The sequence below is a fragment of the Hetaerina americana genome, unplaced genomic scaffold (assembly GCF_022747635.1).
Source record: "Hetaerina americana unplaced genomic scaffold, ioHetAmer1.1.p SCAF_1, whole genome shotgun sequence".
Lineage (NCBI taxonomy): Eukaryota > Metazoa > Arthropoda > Insecta > Odonata > Calopterygidae > Hetaerina > Hetaerina americana.
The window spans coordinates 8723038-8746953 of record NW_027286069.1 but is presented as its reverse complement, the minus strand read 5'-3'; the positions used below and the strand labels follow the sequence as shown (position 1 = coordinate 8746953).

Genomic DNA, 23916 nt, shown 5'->3' with positions numbered 1-23916 from the left:
AGAGAAGGCCGAAAGTTCAAACTTTCTAAAATGTGAGTGTCCTTTTATGTGTTATCTATTTTCTTTTTGTGTTCCATTGTCTCGTCCAAATGTTATATTTCTCTTGTGAGTGCTTAAACATCATCGATCACTCACACACACACAAACACACACACATATATATATATATATATATATATATATATATATATATATATATATATATATATATATATATATATATATATATATATATATATATATATATATATATATGTGTGTGTGTGTGTGTGTGTGTGTGTGTGTGTGTGTGTGAGAGAGAGAGAGAGAGAGAGAGAGTGTGTGTGTGTGTCACCCCACTCCCTTCGCTCGAAGTAGCACGGAAGTGTTGAATAAAAAATTTGGACAGCAACAAACTATATAAGAACACATAAAAAGAATACTCACACGTTATTTCTTAATAATTTAGATGGAATTTAGTTCTGTCTTCCTCAGAAGAAAAAGAAGCACTGTAATATTTTTATATATATATATTATTTATATATATATATATATATATATATATATATATATATTTATATTATATATCATATATATGTTATTATATATGTTATTCGTGTGCTCCTATCCCCTTTCCTTATGTCTGTTTCTATATAAAGGAGTATTTGTTCGCCGTTTGGCGGGATTTCGTGTTTGAATGTGTATTAGGCCAATGTGGCTCGTCTCTTCTTCTGGCCATGCGTGCCACGAAACGCACTGTTCTTATCCTTTATGATGTTGTATGATTGCTATACTACTATCCTCCCTTCTTGTGTGTTTTCTATTTCTCCTTTGGTGGGTGAAACAGCTCCCTAACGTCATCTCTTGGCCAAAGAATCGGGGCACTTGTTTGCATTAAGCATCGCAGATCTCAGTGCAAATTACGTTTCCTGGATAGCTCAAGTGGTTAAGAGCCTCCACCCGGCAAGTGGAAATATCCGGAGTTCAAATCCCGGTCTAGGAAATATTTTCACATTCGTGATCTGCTGGATTCCGCCTTCCCCACCTCTCCTGTGGTCGTCCTTTATGTGTGTTCCTATCCCTTTTCCTTACATCTGTTTCTATATAAAAGAGTATTTGTTCGCCGTTTGGCGGGACTAATTCACGAAAAACTTTTTTTCTGATATTTTTTCTTTCACTAAATGCTCCTTCGCCAAATACCACCCGTCAATAACTTCAGAAAAGAAATATTCGTCAGAGTTTTCCTTGAAATGTTTGTTAATCTTTCCGGAGTAATGTCCAAAATTATGTTATGAAAGCATGGTGTGTTTTAAAAATTAATAAGATCATTAAACTTGACGTTGTTCTCGATTATTTCATCTCGATAAATGAGATCTGGTTTCGGCTAGACACGCTCACATTCCGATTCGATCCACTCCCCTTTCGACGCTGCACATTGCTCATCCTCCCCTCATACCCTCTAAAAGACTCCACTCCCAAATGGGGTTGAATAGATGGCATTTTTGACACGAAAATACATAATTATCACGCTGTATTGTCTTCATTTCGCCTTAAAATCTATGACAATCAAATAATATGATCCATATTGGTTCACCTGCAGTCGATTTTGGAGAAAAGAATGTATCGATTCGCGTGATGCGATTGAAATGGAATATTTTCGATGTCTACCCCGTCTGTTCCCTTGGACCCGTGACAATTGAAGACTATCTCTCATCCATCCGTCCATCAATCTTTCCCTCCCCACCCTCCCTTCCGCCGCTACCATCCCTACCGGGACACGCGCGCAATTACCACCCCCACCCACGCAGTCTCCTTCCTCCCCATTGGAGGCGTATTAGCCCCCATGGCCTCCTCTCCCCCTTCCCTCCCACTCCCGCCCCTTCGCTTGATCCGCCCGCCGGCCGCGCATGCCCACGTGCACCGGAGGGTGGTGCTGGCTGCCCTCACCCGCAGTCCTAGCCACTCTTGACCCGGAAGGACGACGAGGGAGCACTGGAGCACAGCACGCCCGCAGCCGCTTGGATCACCTGAGAGGAGCAGCAGAAGCAGTCTTCGTCGTCCATGGAGCGACACGTCCATTCGCCCCAGCGCGGGTTCTGCCGCCGCTCCGCCGCCTTCCCGCCGGCCCTCTCTCCTTCGCCACTTCTCCTGCTCCTCCTGCTGCTCTTCGCCCAGGGCCGCCACGCGCTCTCCTTCTTCGCCCGCTCCCCCGTCTACCAGGTGAGAGGGGCCGGCACCCCACTTCGCGCCCCCCTTGGGAGCCTGAGTCGGAAAGAGTGAGGCCCCCCCGGAGGAAATTACGGCGAAGGATCATTTCCTACGACTTTTCCCCTTTAACACGATTTCTCGAGCTTGCTGTCATTTTAATTATAATTGTGTAGAAATGTGCAATGTAGATAACTAGCCCTATCATGATATACGTCTAACATCGTCTTCCACTTATCTATTTAAACAAGATCTGCACAGTACTATTCATGAAATTTATCCATGTCCATTTCCTTCGGGGGAGAAATTAGACATCTTGACATAATTGAAGATTAGTACGAAAGCTCATCGATTAAAACTTTTTAGAATTTTTTCTTTTCAATTGTTACGACACCGTCGGATCTCGCTATTTAGTTCTCATCATCTATCTTCATAAAATTACGCCAGGACTACCTCTCTCTGTTGCTCTCCCCTGCCTACCCATCCTCCCACATGTTTAACTTGACGAACACTCGTAATATTTCAGATTGAAATTTAAGGAAGAGGATTGACTGGTTGTGGAGTTTTATTACTGATTTTACTTTCCATAAATTCCTTTTGCCCAATATATTATATCTGTTGTTATAACTTGGAGTTCTCGTAAAATAAAATGAGTACTGAAACTCTGGGACTCCCTTCCCTCTTTCACTAAAGATTAACATTTTTTCCAAGTATTTACCGACGAATTCGTAATCGCTTCAGTAATGCGATGGATTGTATTTTCGCTCTCAGGTATTACGTTATTATGCCGATAGTGTTTGACTTGATCTTCCTGGTTCGTTAATGGTAGACGGTTAAGGTGTAATTCCCGCGAGTTTCAATTGTTGCCGCTCTACATTTTGGGCGTCGCGAAGAGCGTCGGGCTTCAATGGGCGTCGTCAGTTCGATGGGACATTAATCCACCTTAGTCCTTCCCTCGGAAAGGGCGGGGAACAACCCTGGATTTCCCTCCCCCAACCCTGTCTCCGGCTCTCTTTAACGTCAATTTAAGCCTCAAAAACCCTCCTCCAAATTCTAGACGTCCTAAATTGGCGCGCGCAATTTATAATTAAATTCTATAGCCACCATAGCCCCCATTGCATTACGATCTTACGTAATTGTTGTTATATTATGTTCTACCAATTACCACACTTAAATCGTTAATAATCGCAAACATACAATGAAAGCTACGAAGAAGGGAAGAAGAGTTTCAAACATGCATTTACGGGTGTAGAATGTGCATTGGTCTCATGAGAAAACCTTTTTAATCTTTGGAATGGAAAATACGGACCACCAGCAAGAGTTCAAGCCATGGCCATAAAGTTCAAGACAACTGTATTCTATTTTTTACCAAATTGCTTAAAAACCTTGATTCAAATACCCGTATGGCCACCAGTTGGGTAATTTTATATTTTCTTTCATCTACGCCGTCATATAAAACTAGTATATTGATAATTAAACGACAACCGTACTAATTTACTAATAATTAGCTTATTTGAGCAAGCGATTCAAATAGTGATTTGATTCAGTACTTAATGCTGATCGCATTTATACACTATCCTCTATTACCTTAATATGTCAAAGGTAAGCCTCGCCCAGAGTCCAGAGGTATGATGGCCGGCGTAGGATACATATCGTATGGATGTTCCCTCCAGAGACGCATAAGACAATTTCAGATGGACTCCTATTAATGGAAGTGTGAGGGTTGTCATGGAAAGGAACCAGAGTCGGCGAATGTATATGCTGTACGCATTTGAAACAAAGCACAGAGCTATGATTGTGCTGAAGTTTCTGGCATTAGTCAGAAATGAGACAATGCCAGAGAACCTCCAATTTCCATTATTCCCTACCGCTAACGGCCAATACAAGCCGCAAGCCTTGTGTCAGCCGCAGTCATAATTAGTTTTCATCTCAACGGACTTCGCTTTGATTTCTCTTGCGAACTCTCTTATACGCTCATTCACCTTTCTTTATTGACAGCAGCAATCTACTATCGTTATCAATTACATTGCTATTCTTGCATTCTTGAATTTTCAATACATTCGTGCATACTTTTAAATGTAAAATACAAGCTTTTCAAATATCTCATTGTTCAAATGTAGTTACAAGTCCATGTCTTCCTTTTTGGGTACTTCGATTGCTCTGCAAAAAGATCGTCCAACCACATCAATTATAGCGAAGTGTAAGTCTGTGAAGCGTGTCTTTTCCATCCTGCCCCTTCGTTCGACCTTCGTCAACAAGGTTAGATGAGTTGATTTTTTAAGCAAATATTCTAGTTTCGGTTATTTAGTTTGAGAATTCAATCGAGTTACACCAAAGCCCTGAACCCTGGCCCCATGCATGATTAATATGCCTTGAAAATTTATTGTACATCAACTTAAGAAAGCTGCTACTACCAACATCAAATTCCCCAGCAAAGTAACCTACACCCTGGTCAAGACTCCCGACTCACCCAAATGGATTGTTGCCTCCCTTCTCCCGCTTAGGTGCCTCTGGGGCCGTCCCTGGGCGTGGACGGCGGTGTTCACGGCGGCGGCATGCACGGCGGCGGCACGGACAGTGGAGCCCCTGCTACCTCCACCATGTACTGGCGCGTTGAATACGGCTCTGAAGGCAAGTTATACATCGAGGTGCACGTGCCGGCACTAAAACCCACGTCCTGGTTCACCGTTGGTTTTTCGGATCGTGGTGAGCCCGCCCCTGCCGATTACTGCATCCTCTGGGTCGATTGGAAGGGCCGAGTGGCCCTATCGGTGAGTCATTCTTCCCTCTTAAGTTTGTGGAAACCAAGTAATTTCTGCAAATAAAATTTTGTGTGTAAATGAAGGAAAGTTTGTAACATTATTTTGTGCAATACAACTCATGAATGTTCACAACTCAATCAAGTCAAATCAAATTTGGCTTAAAATATTTGCCATGTTAATATCCTTGGCGACGACTTGCGGTGCGCCATATTGGTGTACCTCACAAAATCACTGGAATCCAAAGGCATCGCCGAAGAACAAGTGTCGTAGGCTCAGCATCTTATCGTATAATCATCGTCACGCTGGTCCATCAAAACGGTCAATGGATTAATTTTAAAAATTGAATTTCGATTGGAAAACAAAAATGATGAATGCATAACGTAATCCATCGCGTAACGAGAATGGTGGACGTGGGCACGGGACGGCGATATGGTGGGCGAGAGTCCACGTTTTGCATACTATTTGATGCCGTTTTGTCTCAGCCGTTTCACGCTGTCCACACGGTCAAATTAAAATGTCATTTATGACTGGAATTGGAGATAAGAGAAAATTAGAGAAAAGGTCACAGTAAAATAAAGAAATTGAACACAGTGAATGCGGAAGTATGCAAAGCTTGTCTTTTCGCGGGTCTGGAACTCTCGTACAACTATTTTTTTATTAAACGACTTTATTGGGGCGAGATTGAGACTTCATAGTTCCTTCTTTCACCTGCATATTAGCTAACTAGATTAGAAAGTAGATTAACTGTAGCCCTGCGTCCAATTCCAAGAAACTGCGGGAGACAGTAACTTTTAGCGGAATCATCCGCTAAGTGTGCATTTCAATGCAGCAATGTCAGATTGTAAATATCATTCGCCATGATCGGGATTCTCCAAACTTTCGGAGTGTAAGAGGACGCCTCGGTAGCTGAACTGGCCAAAGCACTCGACCGGGCATCTAGGGATCCCGGTCAAGGCGAATGATTTTTACACTCTTAAATTGTTGCATTGTATAGCCTTGTGATTCTCGATGCCTTTACGTGTAACAGGAATATCTCAACCTCTCATCTACATTCAGATATTATTCGAATGAATCGAACGTGTAAAAACATAGACACGGTGGTTGGTATCATAAAATTCATTCTTTAGGTACATCCCCTTGGAGCACGACTTTATGCTACTGCACATGATTCCGAGTTTCGTTTTCACATTACCGTTCTGTGCACTCTTCTGGCATTCATGTCACCAAAATTAAAAGAGTCACAGCAAAGATATGATGAAACCTATTGATATAAATGCCGGACGATTCCGGGTGATCAGAGTCCCTGTCACTGACCCATAACCTATTGTTTTCATAACATTTCCGCAGGACACGTGGGCTGACCTGGACGGCCGACTGCGATTGGACGAGTCTCAGGACTGCGAGGACTTCATGTTCAAGAGACAAGGCGACTCAATCAAGTTCGCCTTCAAGCGGAAGTTTGACTCGTGTGACCCCAGGGACTATGTCATCGAGGTGAGGTCATGTACACTCCCCCCGCGAACATGGCGGGTGCAGACACCTTCGCTTGCTGGTCAGCGGCGAGGCGGCGGCCCCGTGATGTCGTAAGCGTGACCGCGCGCGCGAATCCATTCTGGTAGGGAAGCATTTCCATTGGCTTGGCGTGTAAGACTTCGGCTCTAGGAACGCATATGTATGGGGTTCCGTTTGATGTCCTTCCGATTTGCATGAATTTATCATCAATCGGTCATGACGATGTGTTGGAAAAGCGCTTGGAAACTTGGAACTAAAAAGAAAACTGATGGAAGCATCGATCGAATTGATGTTGGCTGTTTTTATTAATCAGTAAATTAGTAGGAAACTTATTGACATTTTTATTCTGAAACTATTTTTTATTTTCATCCAAATTTAAATCAGTTTTGCTTGAAAAATGATCAAAGATCTCGCCATTATGGCACTGAGTAAAATGGCAAAGAGATGCTTCGGGCGTTTTTGTAAGCGAATGCCCGTCCGAGGAGTGCGGGGAGCATGCAATGTAACACGTTGGGCGCCGCACGATCCGCGTTTTGCGGCCATAGAGGGACCCCCCCCCCCTTCATGTTTCGCGGGGGCCAAACGTTAACGTGCAGTGCTTGGCGTTTTTTTCTTTTCTACGAGACTAGACTTGCTAGTTTTTATATATACGTACACTCACACAAGGGTTTTTTCCGTAGATGATGCTTCATTTGAATAGTTTGTACAAACTTTCCAAAAAGATGAAATGCCTGGGTTTTCTCTGAGGGAAAAGTTCTTACTTCTGCCTCCTCAAACCTGTATCTTCACTCCTTGGAGAGCGCGATACCAATTTTTTTGGCAATTACCATATAACAGCAATACTTATTCTTACAGTACCGGAGTTATAGGTTATTAGATTCCATCAGTAAACACTTGAGGTAATCGATTTCTATTGGGCTTTGTTCACAATGAAACTAATTGGGCCAGAGTGCAGTCAATGATCTATGGCCTTGCCTCTTGAGGATCTGAGTTTCATTCACAAGTCTGGCAGTGTTAAAGGGCGCAGCGCCATTGACTACCTCAAGTGTTTACTTAAGCTGAAGAAACCCTTAGGCAAGTGTTTTCCGAATCTTGCATTGAAATTTAACCCACGCCTTCTTTCACTCCCCTTTTCTTCATTATCATAGTGATGAATATGGAATTCGTGAGACTGAGACTTCAAGAGAATTCTGGACTGATTATTGACAAGACGCGAAGAAATACGAGAGTGGACGTTTGCTCGATCGCTGAAAATAAGGCGTTACGGAAATCACAATTCCAAGCACCAGCCAGCGGTTGAACGACTTCCAAATATTATTTATTTTACATAAAAATCTAGATGAATTAATTTAATTCATGATTATTTAGTAAATGCAGATGCAAAGGCACCTTTTTAACAGATATTGTTTTTTGGAAGATAATTAACATAAATTACTGATTACTGTGATTGATTATTGAAACGTGAATTGTATTTTACGATTAGATGTATTCACAGAAAAAGAAAATACATCACGATATGCACTTCAATTATTGCAAATGAAATTTTATTTCACCATTTTGGAGTAGATTAACATTAATTATCGGCTCATTGAAAGCCAATCAATTCTTCCATTGTCTGATTTCGGAAGGATGGCACCACAGTGTCCGGAGGTCGGTGACATGACCCCGTCAATGCCCATCGAGGAGGTCATGCCCGTGACAGCCTCCTCAGGCGGCGTCCTTCTTTTGTTTTGCAGGACGGGACGACGCATGTGGTATGGTCGACGGGCGTGGGCCCCCTGTTTCGGGTCCCGGGGGTGGACGTGGTCGGACAGGCGGAGGCGAACGGCATGGTGAGAGTTCAGCTGCTCAAGACGCTGGGGCCGCGGCCGCTGAGGGCGGAGGATGTGCCCGCGACGCCCTCGGAGGCCCACACGTGGAGCCTCGAGGTGCGGGCCGACAAGGTGAAGGTCCCCTCGGGCGAGACCACCTACTGGTGCCACGTGCACCGGCTGCCCGACCAGCTGAGGGACAAGCACCACGTGGTGCAGGTGGGTGACGAAGGCAATCCAAGTGCCCCCGCCACACTCCCAACCACACTCCAATGCACCAAGGGAGGAGTGTTTAGGGCATAATTAGTGGGCACCAATCCTGACCGTAAGTGGTGGAGAGACTGATCGGAGTGAAGAAGACTTCTCCACTCCGATCTCCTCCCCACGTCCTCATAGTAATTCACTTATAATTCTTACAGTGCCTGTCTCATGCGCCGATATCCGTTTGCCTCTTCCGTAATTCTCCCTCCTCACTCACTCACCCCGATTCCCTCAATCGTCCTCCTCGCCGTGTTCTCGCAAGCTCCGATTTTTATTCATGTAAAATGAATTAAATTGTCTCGGGCTCAACTTTGTGGGAAATCACGATCACTGAAGAATGTTCACTGAGTTTCGCACTAGCCACATTATTAGGCACAAAGGTAAAAGACCGAGACGATCAACACATTCCACGCCCGCCCCCCCCGGCCACTCTTCTTCACCAATGCATGTCTCTTGCACCCCATTCCCCCATTCTCGCTTCACACTTCTTCCTCTGTAACGCACCACCCCTCTTGGAAAAGGTATGCATTTTTCCTGGCCATGCTGTAAAATTTTTTTCCTGATGATGTCGGCTCTGCGTCAAAACCGGGGGTGACGAATTAGATTTGTAGTGAAAATAGGCAAATATACTCATTAAGTGAGTTTTATCTCCTCCCATCATCCCCTCCTTTCAATGTTTTTTAAACCTTCATTCTTCTGTTCCTGTATAATTCCAGTTTCTCCCCGTCTATGTTTCCGCCATGTGTGGTTCAGGTTTTCTGAACATTTTGGTTACTAATCTCATCATATATTTATCTATCGATTTGATCATTTGGCCCTAGATCTGAAATTTATTATTAATGTTAGGTGTAATTGGTACATCAATCGTGGATTTAACGATAAGTTGGAAACGCGCTCGCATCTCTCCAGCATGACCTTCGTCATTTCAGGTTTTAAGACAAAGGGAAAGAATCTTAAATTTGGATTAAAATTCGGTTTCATGACCCAGGAGATTACTGTTTGCTTCCTCCTTAATGCCATCCTTGAATTCGACGACCCTCTTTCCCGCCTCTTAATGTTCAATTTTCGTCTTCTTCCTTACTGCTCATTCCATTCCTCATTTTCTCCCTTCATCCATCTTTTGCTTTTCAATATCTCTACCCAATTGCATGTCACAAGCCTATCTGCTGACAATCTTAGCCGCGTTTCCGACAACTTAGAGACTTTTTTGATTCACCAACTTTTCCGAGCAAAATTTTTTTTGACGTACGTCATACGATATCCCTCGGTCATAATAGTGAACCCCTCTCGCAAATAATGTTGTCTAAAAGCTCCTTTGAAAATGAAGAATTTTTTTCCAGTGAGCATCTTCGCGGTGTGTCCAAAAATGTTCCAGTTTTTAGCTAAATCAATTTTATGACTAAAGTTTAACCTGCGAAGGAGGAGAGATACATATCAGGAAAGGGGTGGGGCAATAATGTCACTCGTCATTTTCTATTTGGTTGAAAAACGAGTCATTGGTGAAATAAACAAGTGGAGGTTTAACGATTCCTGCGATCATAGTTGCTGATAACATCGTTTCTCTAGCTGTGAAGATGGAATTTTAATGATGCTGACAATAATGGAAGAAATTTTTACTATAGACAATTTGATAATAAACAGAAGGTAAACTTATGTGATAGAATGTAGTCGGATGATTCAATGATTTATTAATACGTAAATGATTATTTTGTTGTCTGTACTCTGAGAAGTAAACACTTTAAACTAAACGATATTAACATGGCATACTGAAATTTGAGTGTGGCATGGCTCTTGGTTGAGATTAAATATGTGCGACCAAGTGAGGCGAAGGCCATATCGTGGAATGGAGGGACACCCCCTTGAGTGCCACCCGAGATGAGGGTGGGGTCGGGGGCGTCTTCCCCCCCTCCCTCTTACAACTCTTCTCTGCACTTGTTATTGCACATCAGACAACATTTCAAGAGTGGTATGGCACCAGAGGATATGAAATCGCATGACAAGGAAAAATACAGTAGAATAACATGATCGTGGCTCATTCATGAAAGAGAATTTTATGAAATGATAAGCGTAAAGCAACTTCCAACAAAATCTCGCACCGTTGTCTGCCTTTGTTCCGTGAATCTGTTTCCACGTTCCCGTTCCACAATATTTCCTCCCCTCCCGCACTTAGAATGCCTTCAAACAACGGAGAGAATTCCTCCCGACGGGACGTCCTGGGCTTGGCGCGTCCGCGGAGATAATCCAATCACCCTCATGTGTGTCCCTTCCGGCTGCTGTGACCCCTTTTGCTGTGGCATTATTTTGTGACCAAGCGCCGCCCCAGTTGAGAGCCTCCCCGGTGAAATTCTAAGGGAGCTGAAACACTAATGCGAAGGAAGGTGGTGGCCACATTGAGCGAATTCTGATAAATTAATGTTTTGTAACTTTTAAGTTTTAGGTTGGTTTCAGGCACTAATGCTACAGATTTTTTGCAAGACTTTCAAAATGATTCTAATCGAGATTAATTCGAACGATACTAATTTTGGCTTTCGCGAAAAAAGTTTAAAGTTTATGTAATTCTGCGGTATTGTACGTAGCTCGCCTCGTGTTTGCACTCATATAGAAGATGATGATAATCGGTATGGGACCCTTTAAGCGGGACACTGGATGTGATCAATGACTGAGCGCACCGATTTCTGTTCATGTGTCAATTGGTATCTCCATTCATTGCACCCACACAATGTGAATAGAAAATATAGTTCCTGAAAGACGACATTTTGTTTATTTGGAATTCAATATTTGTTGATATCGTTGCCATAGATGTATCGTATAACTGGAAGCAACGACACCCAAGTAAAGTGAATAATTTACTAATGGATTATTAGCTTTAATTCCATAAATGAAAAAGGAAACCGAATTAATGGGAGGGATTAATAAGTTTAATTGGGATTTTCGGGTGCAATGCGAGTTTCCATCATACAGGCGCGATAAAATTGTTCGAACTTCCGGCTCTAGTAAGAAGCATTTTCGTAACAAATGAATGTTATGTGCGTGCACATCTGAAGTACTCGGTTAAAAAAAAGTTTCCAAATTGTCAACGTATCGGAAGTTTTTGCCAATTTTTGAAGGACAATATACTATGCCTATTTTCCTCGAAAGCACTACTTTACGGATTTGAGGAAAATGATCGCAATATTAGGGTTGTTCGAAGGAAAATACATTTTGCGAAGAATCATTTGCAAAAAGAATGCATTTATATGTAAGGTAAGCGCTAAACAAGACGTGAGGATAATATTAGTCTAGACTAATATGTTGAAAAGTTCCGTCCGAAATTCGAATTGAAAACTTCTTTTGGAAGCAATAGCATGAGCATGGATTGGAATCTTTTGATATGTGAGTATGGAAGATAATAGCAAAAATTAGTTGGGAGAAGAGGAAGCCTCAAATATGGTAAGAGGACAGAAGCAGTCATCAGTTGAAATTGGAAAAATGCAGAAAAATTGGGTGTAGGAAATGATGAGAATATTGGGATGGTGACAAGGTATAGAAGGGAGAACATTAGGTAAACGGGGAAGAGCAAGAAAGAGCTGATTCGGTTTTTTGACGGCATAATGAAAGGCACAATTATGCGAAGAGAAAAATAAATTAATAGTGTAAGGCAAACAAGATAAATTCCATACGATAGCAAAACAAAATAATTGTTAGGTACTATTCAACACTATCCTTTAATAGGCAGATTACTTTCTTGTTACGATATCTCCATAGCCTTACCCCAAAGTAACCGTTAAGCACTAAATCAAACTTGCCACTATGAAACACAACATAACGAGTCTTCTAATGATGCTATAACTCGTAGGATCTGGATGTCGCTAGATCCGTGACCGCAAACTGTGCCACCGAAGAAATTCGCGTAACGTGAAGCAATAGTGTCGACGCGCCAATATTATTTTCAAAGTCATGAAACGAGGCGCTCAAACGTAATTAAGTTCACTCATATAAATGGCTAAAAATTGCAGAGTGAGAATAAATTAAAGGGACAGAATGCGCATGAAATATATGAAACTCCTCGATAAGCGAGCTAAAAGCCAATGGGTACTTTGTCGAGTGTGGTACCCTTCCTTTTCTCGGGTGCACTCTTCCCCCGAGTGAATCAGTTGTCCTTTTCCGTTTTGCAGTACGAGCCGGTGATCCAGGCAGGCAACGAGCCCCTCGTGCACCACATGGAGGTGTTCCACTGCGAGCTGCCGCAGAACGTCGAGGTACCCTCGTACCGCGGCTCTTGCAGCGACCCGCAGCGACCCGAGCTCACCATGCCCTGCAAAAGGGTTCTCGCGGCGTGGGCCATGGGGGCGGGACCCTTCGTCTACCCAGAGGTGAGTGACCCTCAGCGGTGATCGGGAACGAGGAGTTCAATGGGACCTTTACATGGCATTGTTTTCGTCAATAAGACTACTTCTTAAAATAACTTATCGAAGAATCCTCCTCAATTTGCTCCCAGAAAAATACTATATAAAATAGTCTTAGTCGTAATCCAGACTGATCAGCCAAGACGATGTTCTTAAGGCAAAAGTCATGGCGGATTAGGTACATAAAACAGGCTGGCCGGGATAACACTCGAATGTGCGGTGTCCCGCCTGTTGTCTCATCAAGCCATCGACTTCTGGGAGTTGGGAGGAGCGAAGTAGGAGGGGATGAGAAATACTAAGGCGAAGTCACAACTTATGAGGAATTACCTCTCCAACCAATACTAGGAATCTTTATTCCCACACACAATTCGCAATCATGAGAGCAAAAAGCATTCCCCCCCTCTCTCTCCCTCCTTCCCTTCTACCCTTATTTCTCCGTCCCTGTCTCCCTTTCTCTTTCCCACTCATTGGACGTGAGCCACGAGATCGTCATTAAACTCCTCCTGGGGCTCCCTCTAATCCCATCCTTCGGACAATGGTAATGGAAGCGGAGAGACGCCCGGCCATTGTGGAGTGGGTGCGGGGGTCGTTGAGCCGCGATTTGTTTCCGCGCCATTCAACAAATTGCGTCTCTGGAGCGCCCTCTGTCCCCCCACCCACCCGAACCCCCCACCCAAGCTACGGCTTCTTCTCCGAGGAGGCGTCGAGGGATCGCCCATACTCCACCGGGGGATCGCGGCCCCCGGAATCATTATCAGGCACTCAACAGCAACCTTGATGGGAAAGATCTCTTCAATGAAAAATATCCTGAGAGCTCCTGAGAGTAGAAGATCTCTCGTTAACCAAATCATTGGGGTTTCCTTTCATTATTGCACCTTTCTCAAATCATCAGTTATAGCTAATTTGAACACGGAGTTTTGAGCGCTGTTTAACTTGCGTTGACATAGCATTAGAACATGTCTCCATACTTCCGCTTCGCAAACTACATTGGATAAATGTAACGACTTCAAACCTTCGCATACATGCTGAGGGGGAATGTTACTTCCACATGCCTCCAGGGGTGCTTCTGAAGGTCATTTTGCTTGTGGTCTACAAGCATGTGTGCATTAGTTTTCAGCCTACCCGTGTGTTATGGAGAAAGTTTACTAATGCTTCAAAGAATGGTAGAGGTAAAAATCAATTAACGCAATCACATCTAAATACTATTGGTGTATTTCAAGTCTTCATTACCCATGGGTTAAGTCTCGTCGATAAAGTACCGCGAATCTTTTGAAGACTTTCCCATGACCTCTAGGCCTCTCCAAGTTTTTAATGAAAATAATTAAATACCAAATTATCTATAATGATGCTGCGCCAACCAATAATATATCACACTACAATCATGAAAAATTTAAGCGAGAGAAAAGCGTGGTGCAGACCCGAGGCTGCTGGATCACATTGCAAATTACCCACCGATCTCTCCGGGGCAATTGATAGTCATGGTGCCCACTTAGCGATAGTCTCGCGCCTCGGAAGGACTCGACCCACGTGACGGTCAAAAAAAAACTATTGCTGCTAACTCGGCAGTTCAATCTTCAAAATTCAAAGACTGAGCTGCCCTCTTGTACAAAATATTGAGACTAAACAAGCTGAAATAATTCGGAACCACTGAATTCAACAACGGCATTGAAATTTGCAGCTGGGGTCTATTCATAATCACTGGTTATCAGTTCGAGGATTGGTTTTGTAGCAGCTGTCCAAACTATCCTGTCACCTGCCAGCCCCATCATTCAGCCATCCAAGTGGATGAAATGGAGAGATAAGCCTCCCCTAGTCCACCCTTGGCCCTCCTCTCTGATTCTTCCCTTCTACGTGTGTCGCTTTCAATTGTGGTCTTTGGTGAGCTGAAGTACCTGAGAATGTGTCGAATCAGTTCCCGTTTCCTTCTTGTGTCCTGCATAGGTTTCTCTCTCTTCAACTACTTTTCGTTGTACTTCTTCAGTTATTATTCTCTCCATCCTCTTTATTTTCATCATTCTTCTGTATCGCCACATTTGCATTGCTATGCATGGTCCATAACCTTTCCAAGTGTGCCCAATCCACTGGGTCTCTCATTTACTTTTAATGTTCCATGTGCTCTTTTTCTACTATTGTCTAAACTTCTTTGTTTCTCGTTTCTTCGTTTCCAAAATTTCGATACGAGGAAGTATTCATCTAATATTTAAAATGTTTATTTAATTTGTGATTTATTCAATCAGAAGAGTGACAAGAGAGCTGTGAAAAGAGTTATTTTGAAAATATTTCTAAATCACGACTTTGTCTGTAATTTTACTGCCAAAGATGAACGCACTGAGTGGTAGTATTTTTCATATTTTTCCGTGAACTCCTAGTATTCCGCGGAAGAATGTAAAAACTGAACCAACATTTTGAAGTTGCGCCGGATGATTGCCGCCGACTACCCACGATGGCCGATATCTCGCCCATCGTACCGTTTCAAACACATGTCATTTGGAGGGGCATGAATTCTGAGTCATACGATGGCGTCAGTTCTACGTAAACTGCTTCTAGGTCGTGTTATTGATGCGCCTTACATTGGATATTTTATTATTGACTTTGGATCACTATTTATTCGTACATGTATTTCCACCCTCATGGACTCACTTAACATAGTAGAGGAGTTTCCAAAGAAACTGCGGGAGATGCCGCAGCAGCAACTTTTAACGGAGTCATCCGCTAATGTGAATTTCAATGCGATAATTTCAGAGTGTAAAAATCAAATCAAAGACCCATAATTTCAAAGTTTAAGAGGACGCCTCGATAACTTAACTGGTAAATCACTCGACCGGATTGAGGTATCTGGGATCGAATTCCAGTCAAGGCGAATGATTTTTACTCTCCGAAATTGTTGCATCGATGGAAGAGGACCTTGTGCGTTCCAATTATTCATAGAGCTACGATGGTGAGACTAATTTAAGGTAGAATGCTGGGGAAAAAGTTGGATGATGGAAAATAAAAGACATTTTGGATGATTTTGATGGAGGAATAAAGTATGAGGAGCTGGTAAAGAGTTATTGCGGTATCAAGTTTGGGGTTAGAGCATCATTTATTTCATATTAACTAGGCTTTTAGAGAGCACTAGTGGGTTTAGCCCGGGTCCATCAAAAACCTACTCCAACCCAGTAGACTATTAATAATATTAATCCATATATTTTAGAGTTCCGATTAAGGGTTTGAAAATGATAATAATATTGAAATTTGTAACTCTTGGTAATTTTGCTACACACTACACATTTTCCAAAAAAGAACTGCTAACATTGATATATCCCGTGCGTTCCGATCTTACTGTACCCAGTATTTTGATGCACGTATTTTTTCTGGGGAATAGAGAGCTAAATTTGGTAAGGCAGGGTCTGTTTTCTACTACCCACTCAATAAATATGTGACGCAACCTACCTCATTCCCGTGTTTCCCGTGGTACATTGACTTTCCCTCCTCCCTCTCATTTAACTCTCTCCCCCTTCCTGCCTCTCTCCATTTGCAGGAGACCGGACTCCCGATCGGCGGCGAAGGATTCAACCCATACGTGATGCTGGAAGTCCACTACAATAATCCGGAGCTAAGAGACGGTGAGCCTAGAAATATACCATTGTCTTTACTACTTACCCGTTGCACATATCGGCGCTAGCTTTAATATTGAAGATAATGTTCCTTTTTTCAACATCGTTTACGGGAAGCATGTAAGAAACACTCGTTGCTTGCGATAGTACAGTCAGGTTTCCACGACTAATTTGTGGCGCCAAATATTTTCATTTTCCACCATATCGTATTTTTTCCATGCAGTGGTTTATATATATTATTTATAATAATTTTGATTCATAAAAAGGTGCCTAGAGAAGCTTTAAAAATGAGGTACATGCTGTCAGATCCGACTAAAAAGTTATGAATTGTGTGGCATAGAGAATGTTTGTTAGTGGCATGGAATATTTCGCGCACCAAGGATTCTCGAGAGAGAAATAAATAATTCTTCTGCGTATTTCTCCATTGGACTCTTTTAATGGAGTAAGGAAAATTTCTGTTTTAAAATACAAATTCAAAAAAGCATGCAAACTTCTTCCTATCATTCGTGGGTCCCACAGTAGAAACATCTATTTTACTCATTCTGGAGTTTCAACGAAATAAAAATGCAGTTAAATGGAAAATCAAATACCTGCTCCTGAGTGATTTTATTGATATGACAAATCCTCGTAACTTTTTGCAAAAAAAATGTTTTCGCATTCTTAAAAAATTGGCAGTCCCTGCCCGCAGACACCGCGTTCGGGTCATTCAATGGCTCCTCGGGTAGGGACACCACCCCCATCTCTCCCTCACTTTAAGGTGGCTGCAGCCCCCGTAAATGTTATAAGAGTAACTCTTTTCATGTGTGTGTGTTTCTCTATTGCTATTGGGTATGTTATTAATACGATAGACATTTTAGAGCTGGTTTTTAGCTCCAACTGAAATACTTTTGTATCTTCGCTCCCTTTTGCGGCGCCGCGCAGATTGGGTGGACAGCTCCGGCGTCCGCCTCTACGTCTCCCCGAAGCTGCGTCGCTTCGATGGCGGCGTCCTGGAGCTGGGCCTCGAGTACACGGACAAGATGGCCATCCCGCCGCACCAGGTCGAGTTCCCGCTCAGCGGACACTGCATCTCTGAATGCACGGCCGTGGTGCGTAAACTTCAACCCTCCACCCACGCAAGCACCACGTACGGCGTTCTTGGAATATACGGCTCCAAGCAAACACATGCAGGGTGCCGCTTTTTGGCTTCCGTTGTAACATTTTCTCTTCTGCCTTCTTAGGAACAAATTTCGATAAATATGTTGCTCCTGACTCTCCAGTATTCATCCAAAAAGCAGAAAACGAAAACAAAATATTTAGGAGAAAAGTAAGATATCTAGACAGAAAAAATTAATCGTTCTAGTACCTAGTCCTTTGAAAATGAAGTAAATATGACCATTGGCTGCAACAGGTTTAGGTTAAATTACAATAAATTCCAGGTGGATAGGTTCCAGTGCTCATAACTCACCGGAATAGTCCGTTGTTGAGGATTTGATTTTTTATGCACACGCCGTACTTCAGGACAGAAGTAGCCAATACATCAGATGAATTCAACTAAATAAGTGTCTGAGTGTAATAAAATTTTGTCTACAGTAACAGTTCATATATCCGGCAAATCACGACATCACTACAAAGATGGGCACGACAATCGTTCAGCGTAACATCCGAGTCGAAAGAAATTAGCACAGCAGACAAAATTTTATGCAGAATGATCGAATGAGAGAATTTCGTCAGTAATTACGAGAAGTCGTAGCATTAAAGCCATTATTTATTGATGTCAGGAGTAGAGCCCTCACGTAGACATGAATGCCCCCGCTACACGCCCTTGCGGCGCTTTGCCGGGTATTAAATAGATGTATTCTGTAGATGAATGACGAAGGAGGTGTGTATGGAGCGCATTCATTCAAATATCGCTGTCCCTCGTGCTACCAGTCTGGAATGATTAATTATGACACCAGAAGATGACAGTGACAACAGAAAATATAAAAGTGAGGAAACGGTATTCTTACTATAAAGTTTCCGGAGCAGGGAGGTGTGCTGACCAGCCGATGCACTGTTAAGGGACAATCAGCGATCAGCGATTAGGCTATTAGTTGCAATTTACTGACATCAGGCATTTTTAATGACGTTGTGATCCATATACGCGAGGCAAGTGGGCACATAAAATTCGCATGGAGGCGGACGAAGACGGATTTGCAAAATCGAAAAGTGAAGTATTCCGCGAGGGTTTTACTGTCAGAGGGAGCGTGGATATGGGTGGAAAGGACCTTTTTCGACAGACTTTGTTGAAAAATGGTGGTTTTTGAGCTGAAAGTTAGGATAAAGATGGATTTTCATTGTAAGAGAACTATTCAACAAGGAACAACATACATACTTTATTCGTATCATGCATCGTGCGCGCATTTAACTTGATGATATATTGTTAACTTAATGATTTAATTTCCCGAACATTCCTCAATAACCATTGTTTCGGTCAATCCGATGTGCTATGCTTTCCACTTCAAGGACAAAAGCGATTCCCTTGGATAGCGCACCGACTGTATGGTGCGTTAGTGGTGTCGCGATGCCGTGACCGTCGCCGAGGGCATATCCTTGTTCCACGGACCCCGCGGCGACCCCCACTCAGGGGTCGCCACCGGGCGACAGCGGGGCCCTCAACGCACTCACCATTCCCCCTCCCCCATCCCCGCCTTCTCCTCGCAGGCCGTGCCGCCGGAGGGCATCGTGGTATTCGCTTCGCAGCTGCACACGCACCTGACGGGCGTGCGCGTGGTCACGCGGCACGTGAGGGACGGCCGGGAGCTGCCCGAGATGAACCGCGACGACCACTACAGCACACACTTCCAGGAGATCCGGATGCTCAAGAGGAGGGTGCGCGTGTTGCCGGTGAGTGGCGCGGCGGATGTCGGCCGGCGTTGCAGCATGAAGTGCAACGCCCTCGGTTTGCACTTCCGCCGCAAGCACCGGTCTGCTCCTCAGGGACGATTGGGCGCAAGTGTCGAGACGGCAACGGACGCTTGGTCACTAGAAATAAAAAATACTCCGATTTACCTGATTCCCATAGCCGCTTGTGACTTCTCCATGTCTCCCCATGTAAAGTATTTTGATGGTGGTGATCTTATTACGGCAATTATAACTGGCCTAGATTTCATCTGATGCATAGGTGAAAAAATTTCAAATTATTTTTGTGATTGCGTATAAAATCCTTGTAACTTTGTGAATCAGCCCCTAGGGCGCCTGTATCGGATTATACGAGTATATATTCACCCCATCTTTCTCTAATGGAATGGAATCCTCTCCTAAAACATTTGCGCTGACTGCTCCTCGAGGAATAGGAATAACACGGATGCGTATTCACTCAAATGTTAAGGAAGGAATCCATATTTTAATATTGGACGCCCGGGCTCACGCCTCATCGTGATCTGTATGAAGCGTACCTGGGACGTGTGTTGGCTCTATCAATACGTATTTCACGGCGAAACATGACGATATGCGAATTATCGGTCAGAAAAATCGAATCAAAACTGTGACCTTTATTCGTTTCCTCTCGATTCTTAAGTGAAGAATAAATAACAAAATATGAGTAAAAATGCCGCCACAATCATGTTCTTCCGTCCTTTTCATTAACACCAGAGTCACATCATTTTCAGAATGCGGGATAACCCTAATGCTCATTATCTGCCGACGGAGATTTTCCCCTTTGACCCGCCGCAGTATTTTGGAAGGATGAAATTGGAACAAGTTGGGAAAATTGAACTTCTTCAATTTGAATATTGAGTGCTGCTGATATTTTTTTGTTTTTTTTTCTGAAACCCTTCAGCTAACTCTTTCAAAATTTTCAAGCGTAAGGTAATCGATACTCTCTCATTAAAGCAAAAAAGCTTGATCTCTGTAAAGCAGGTTATTCTAGCGTGCATAACCGTCTTCGGTTGCCAGCCAAACTCATTTATCTTTTTTAATGTCTTTTTTACTTCAATATTATGGGTCAAAAATAGATATTTTAGCTTGTAAGCTTAGCATCCCAGGTTTGGTTGGATGGTTTGATTTTGAAAAACTGCGGTAGGCACGCATACCAAACGATGTACAGGAAAACGAAACCTTGAGCTGCGGTGGTCACCCACCTCAATCGTCGAACTAACCTTGAACTAACCTTAAATTGTGGAAAAAGGTTTCATCTGCTGGCAGTGCGTGAGACAGAGGTCCCTGAAATGTGGGACGGAGCGGGAGAGAGAGAGAGAGAGTGAGTGGGTGGGGGAACGGCTGACTGACGAGAGAAAATATAATGACTCGCTCATATTGCGCATGAAATGGAATTATGACCTTACAAACTCTATATAAAATACTTTTCGGGGTAAATTCTTACTCAAAGCGACGGCTTATGAGGGAATTCCTTCCCTTTGAGCAAGCATAGTCAATTCGTGATTAGATGTAGTAATTATGTGGCTTTGTAATGCAAACAATCATATTAAGCAAAATTTTAATGAGGACGAATGAACAGTTGACAAATTTGAAATGCATGGAGCAAGATCAGCCGCGAGTCTCCAACGAACCAAAAGACATTTAAGGTATTTAAAATATTTCGCTAAAACTTACATCAGTGCGTCGGACAACAAGAAAAATTGAGAAAGATATAAAGAATTGAATCCACGGATTAGCACGAATTCCCCTTTCCCGTTCGCGGATTTCACGGTCACATCCAAGTTAATATAAATCAAGTGTCGCCTTACGGCTCGGGAAGCCTCTATCTAAGGTCAATTTTTCCCGTGCAAATTTTGACAGAGGATTCTACAGAAATCCTTAGCGCTGGAACATCATATAGTATGGGACGGGCTAAAATAGGGAAACCAAAAATTTGACACGAATCTTCCTCATGAGATTATTCTTTCTCTCCTTTCACCCACAATTGGTTACTTGATCTATACTGACACACGGTCTTGCGGAGGTTCACTACGTGGAGGTATTTGTTGGGGGTGTGAGCTGAGCTGACTTTCATACGTATGGAGGTGAGAATGCCGACCATCTACTCGTATCTCTCTCCCCCTTCCCTCCCCTAGGGTGACGCGCTGCTGACCACGTGCTGGTACACGACCACGGATCGCCACAACGTGACACTGGGAGGCTTCTCCATCAGCGACGAGATGTGCGTCAACTACGTCCACTACTACCCCAAGATCTCGCTGGAGGTGTGCAAGAGCGCCATCAGCGAGGCGAGCCTCAAGGGATACTTCCGCTTCCTCAGGGAGTGAGTACAGCCCCTGAGGTCACCCCCCGACCCTACCGATTCCGAAAGCCAGTCGATGGCAAGGAGCGCCAGGGTATTGCTTTAAAGGGATGCATGGGGAAAGAACTTCGAGGGATTGGACTCGATGTGGGAAAGCTTAAGTCTTGCAAGCGAAATCACGTGAAGTCACATAATACGCACACACACAGGGCCGATAAAATGGTCAAAAGGTTTTCAATACAGTTCAAGTTCTATCGTACTTTTGAGGAAGCCACTGGCGAATTCAGAAAGTTGACAGTGACTCGTGCACCCTCTTTCAGTTAGGAAATTCTTTTAATGTGCATATTCCACTGTTTCCTCCTCCTTGGAAATCATTTTTTGTAAACCTTTACCCCAAAGAGAAGAAGAGAGGTAGAGAGAAAAGTTCCTGTCAGTACGCGAATGAAATTCGTTCCTCCTAGTTCCAGTATTACCGATGGAAAAACGTAACTATTACTATTGAAGGGCGTTGAACAAATTGAAGAACAAGTTTGAACCCAATTTCTACATAAGTCACATATTTATGATATTTTCCATTCGTTTAAATCTAGTTGAGAAGAAGGAAAGTCAATTGATCCAGTTAAAATTTGTCCATAGAATGTTTTCTTTTGCCATGCAATTGACGATCCGTATGTGCTAATGCCACTGTTGCCACTAATAGTAATCAGCAACAACAATGTTACCACTAATAATAATAATCAACGCTGAGCCTGTGTATGTCTCAAATGTTAATAATGTATCTTTTCAGAGTGAGGTAAATTTCTATTTCGTAAATTACTATTTCAGAAAAGTAAATTACTATTTCGTTTATTAAACTGGTTCGAGAAAATGAGATGAGACCTTTCCTGTTTAAGATACGGGAGCCACTTACAGTGCGTGGGTAAATGTTGAGCAGTCTGGGGAAGATAACAATGCACTCCAGGTCAGATATCAGATTAAATGCCAGCAGGAAGAAAACCATTCGAATAAAAATGTTACGGTCACTTTATTGAACATTCCTCTTAAAAAAGGCGTGTGGTATCCCAGAAAAAAAGAAATCCTGGAAGCAGTAATTGAGGAAAATACACGGGCTTCATTTAGCTAACGAGTCCCATCAGGAAATTTACAGCCGATTTTAAGGCGACTGCCTTTGCAAAGCTGTCGGCAGAATTTGAATAACTATATACTTAACATTGAAGAAAATTTTTATTAGAAAACCATTAAATATATTTTTTTAAATATAAAATTCCATATATAAAATTTTTCCTTGATACAATGATTTGAATTCCTCTCTTTTTAATAACTTTATTTCTAATAACTCTATTACGTAATATCTATAAAACCTTTCTTCTTCTTGAAATATTTTTTCACAATTATTTTAATAGTCTTTTCTAAATGTATGGGCACTATACGCATTTATATACTCGTTTATGCATTAAAACAGAAAGAAGGCATGTTAAATTTCTTCGGAAAACCAAAGCAAAAACAATTTTTTACTGTGGAAAGCATGGTAAGTGCATTGACATGAGAGTAAGTAGAACATCTTGAGAATATTCGCTCATGGAACCTAGTTCCTTCCAATATTAGGCATAATACCTACCGAAATAATTATCGAACGTACGGCTATTCCAAACTTGACATTTGTTCTTGGTAGATCATTGGCGTTTTCTAACTAAAATCCCGAGACAATGGCCCTCCCCTTGAACCACCCGCTTGGAGCGTACCAGGACGGGTCTCGGGAGAGGGCAAACAGCTGTCAGTCTAGTGCATTCATAGTGAGGATGCTGGGAGAGTGAGAAGGGGGGGGGGGCACTTGCGCGTACTTCGAAGGTTCCAAGCTCCAAGAATTCGTTTCGCCCGGCCCTGGTTCCCCCGCCACCCCTGAACGGCCTCCCGATTTCGTGCAGGTGGAACGACGAGCCGACGGACGAGGATGGCAAGGGCGTGTCCCAGAACTACGGCTCCGTCCGCTGGCTGGAGCGTCCTCTGGAGGCGACACTGCTGGAGAAGCTGTACGAGGACACGACGCTGTCCATGCAGTGCAACCGGAGCGACGGCCGGAGGTTCCAGGGGGAATGGGAGGGGGTGCCGGGCATCAAGGTGGACACGCCCCTACCGGCGCCCATCCGGCCCTGCGACGGAAAGCGGAGAGAGGAGGAGGATGCGGAGGACGGCGAGGAGCGCTAA

The 23916-nt window shown here is 43.2% G+C and overlaps 1 protein-coding gene across 1 annotated transcript; it reads left to right on the top strand.

Annotated features, from left to right (window-relative positions):
• Positions 1 to 2040: 2040 nt before the first annotated feature.
• On the top strand, positions 2041 to 23916 carry Tbh (Tyramine beta hydroxylase). The gene is made up of 10 exons (XM_071594249.1): positions 2041 to 2199; positions 4689 to 4955; positions 6294 to 6440; positions 8195 to 8488; positions 12685 to 12882; positions 16436 to 16520; positions 17433 to 17599; positions 19194 to 19376; positions 21545 to 21732; positions 23637 to 23916. Exons 1-10 carry the CDS (start codon positions 2041 to 2043, stop codon positions 23914 to 23916), a joined length of 1968 nt encoding a protein of 655 aa, XP_071450350.1.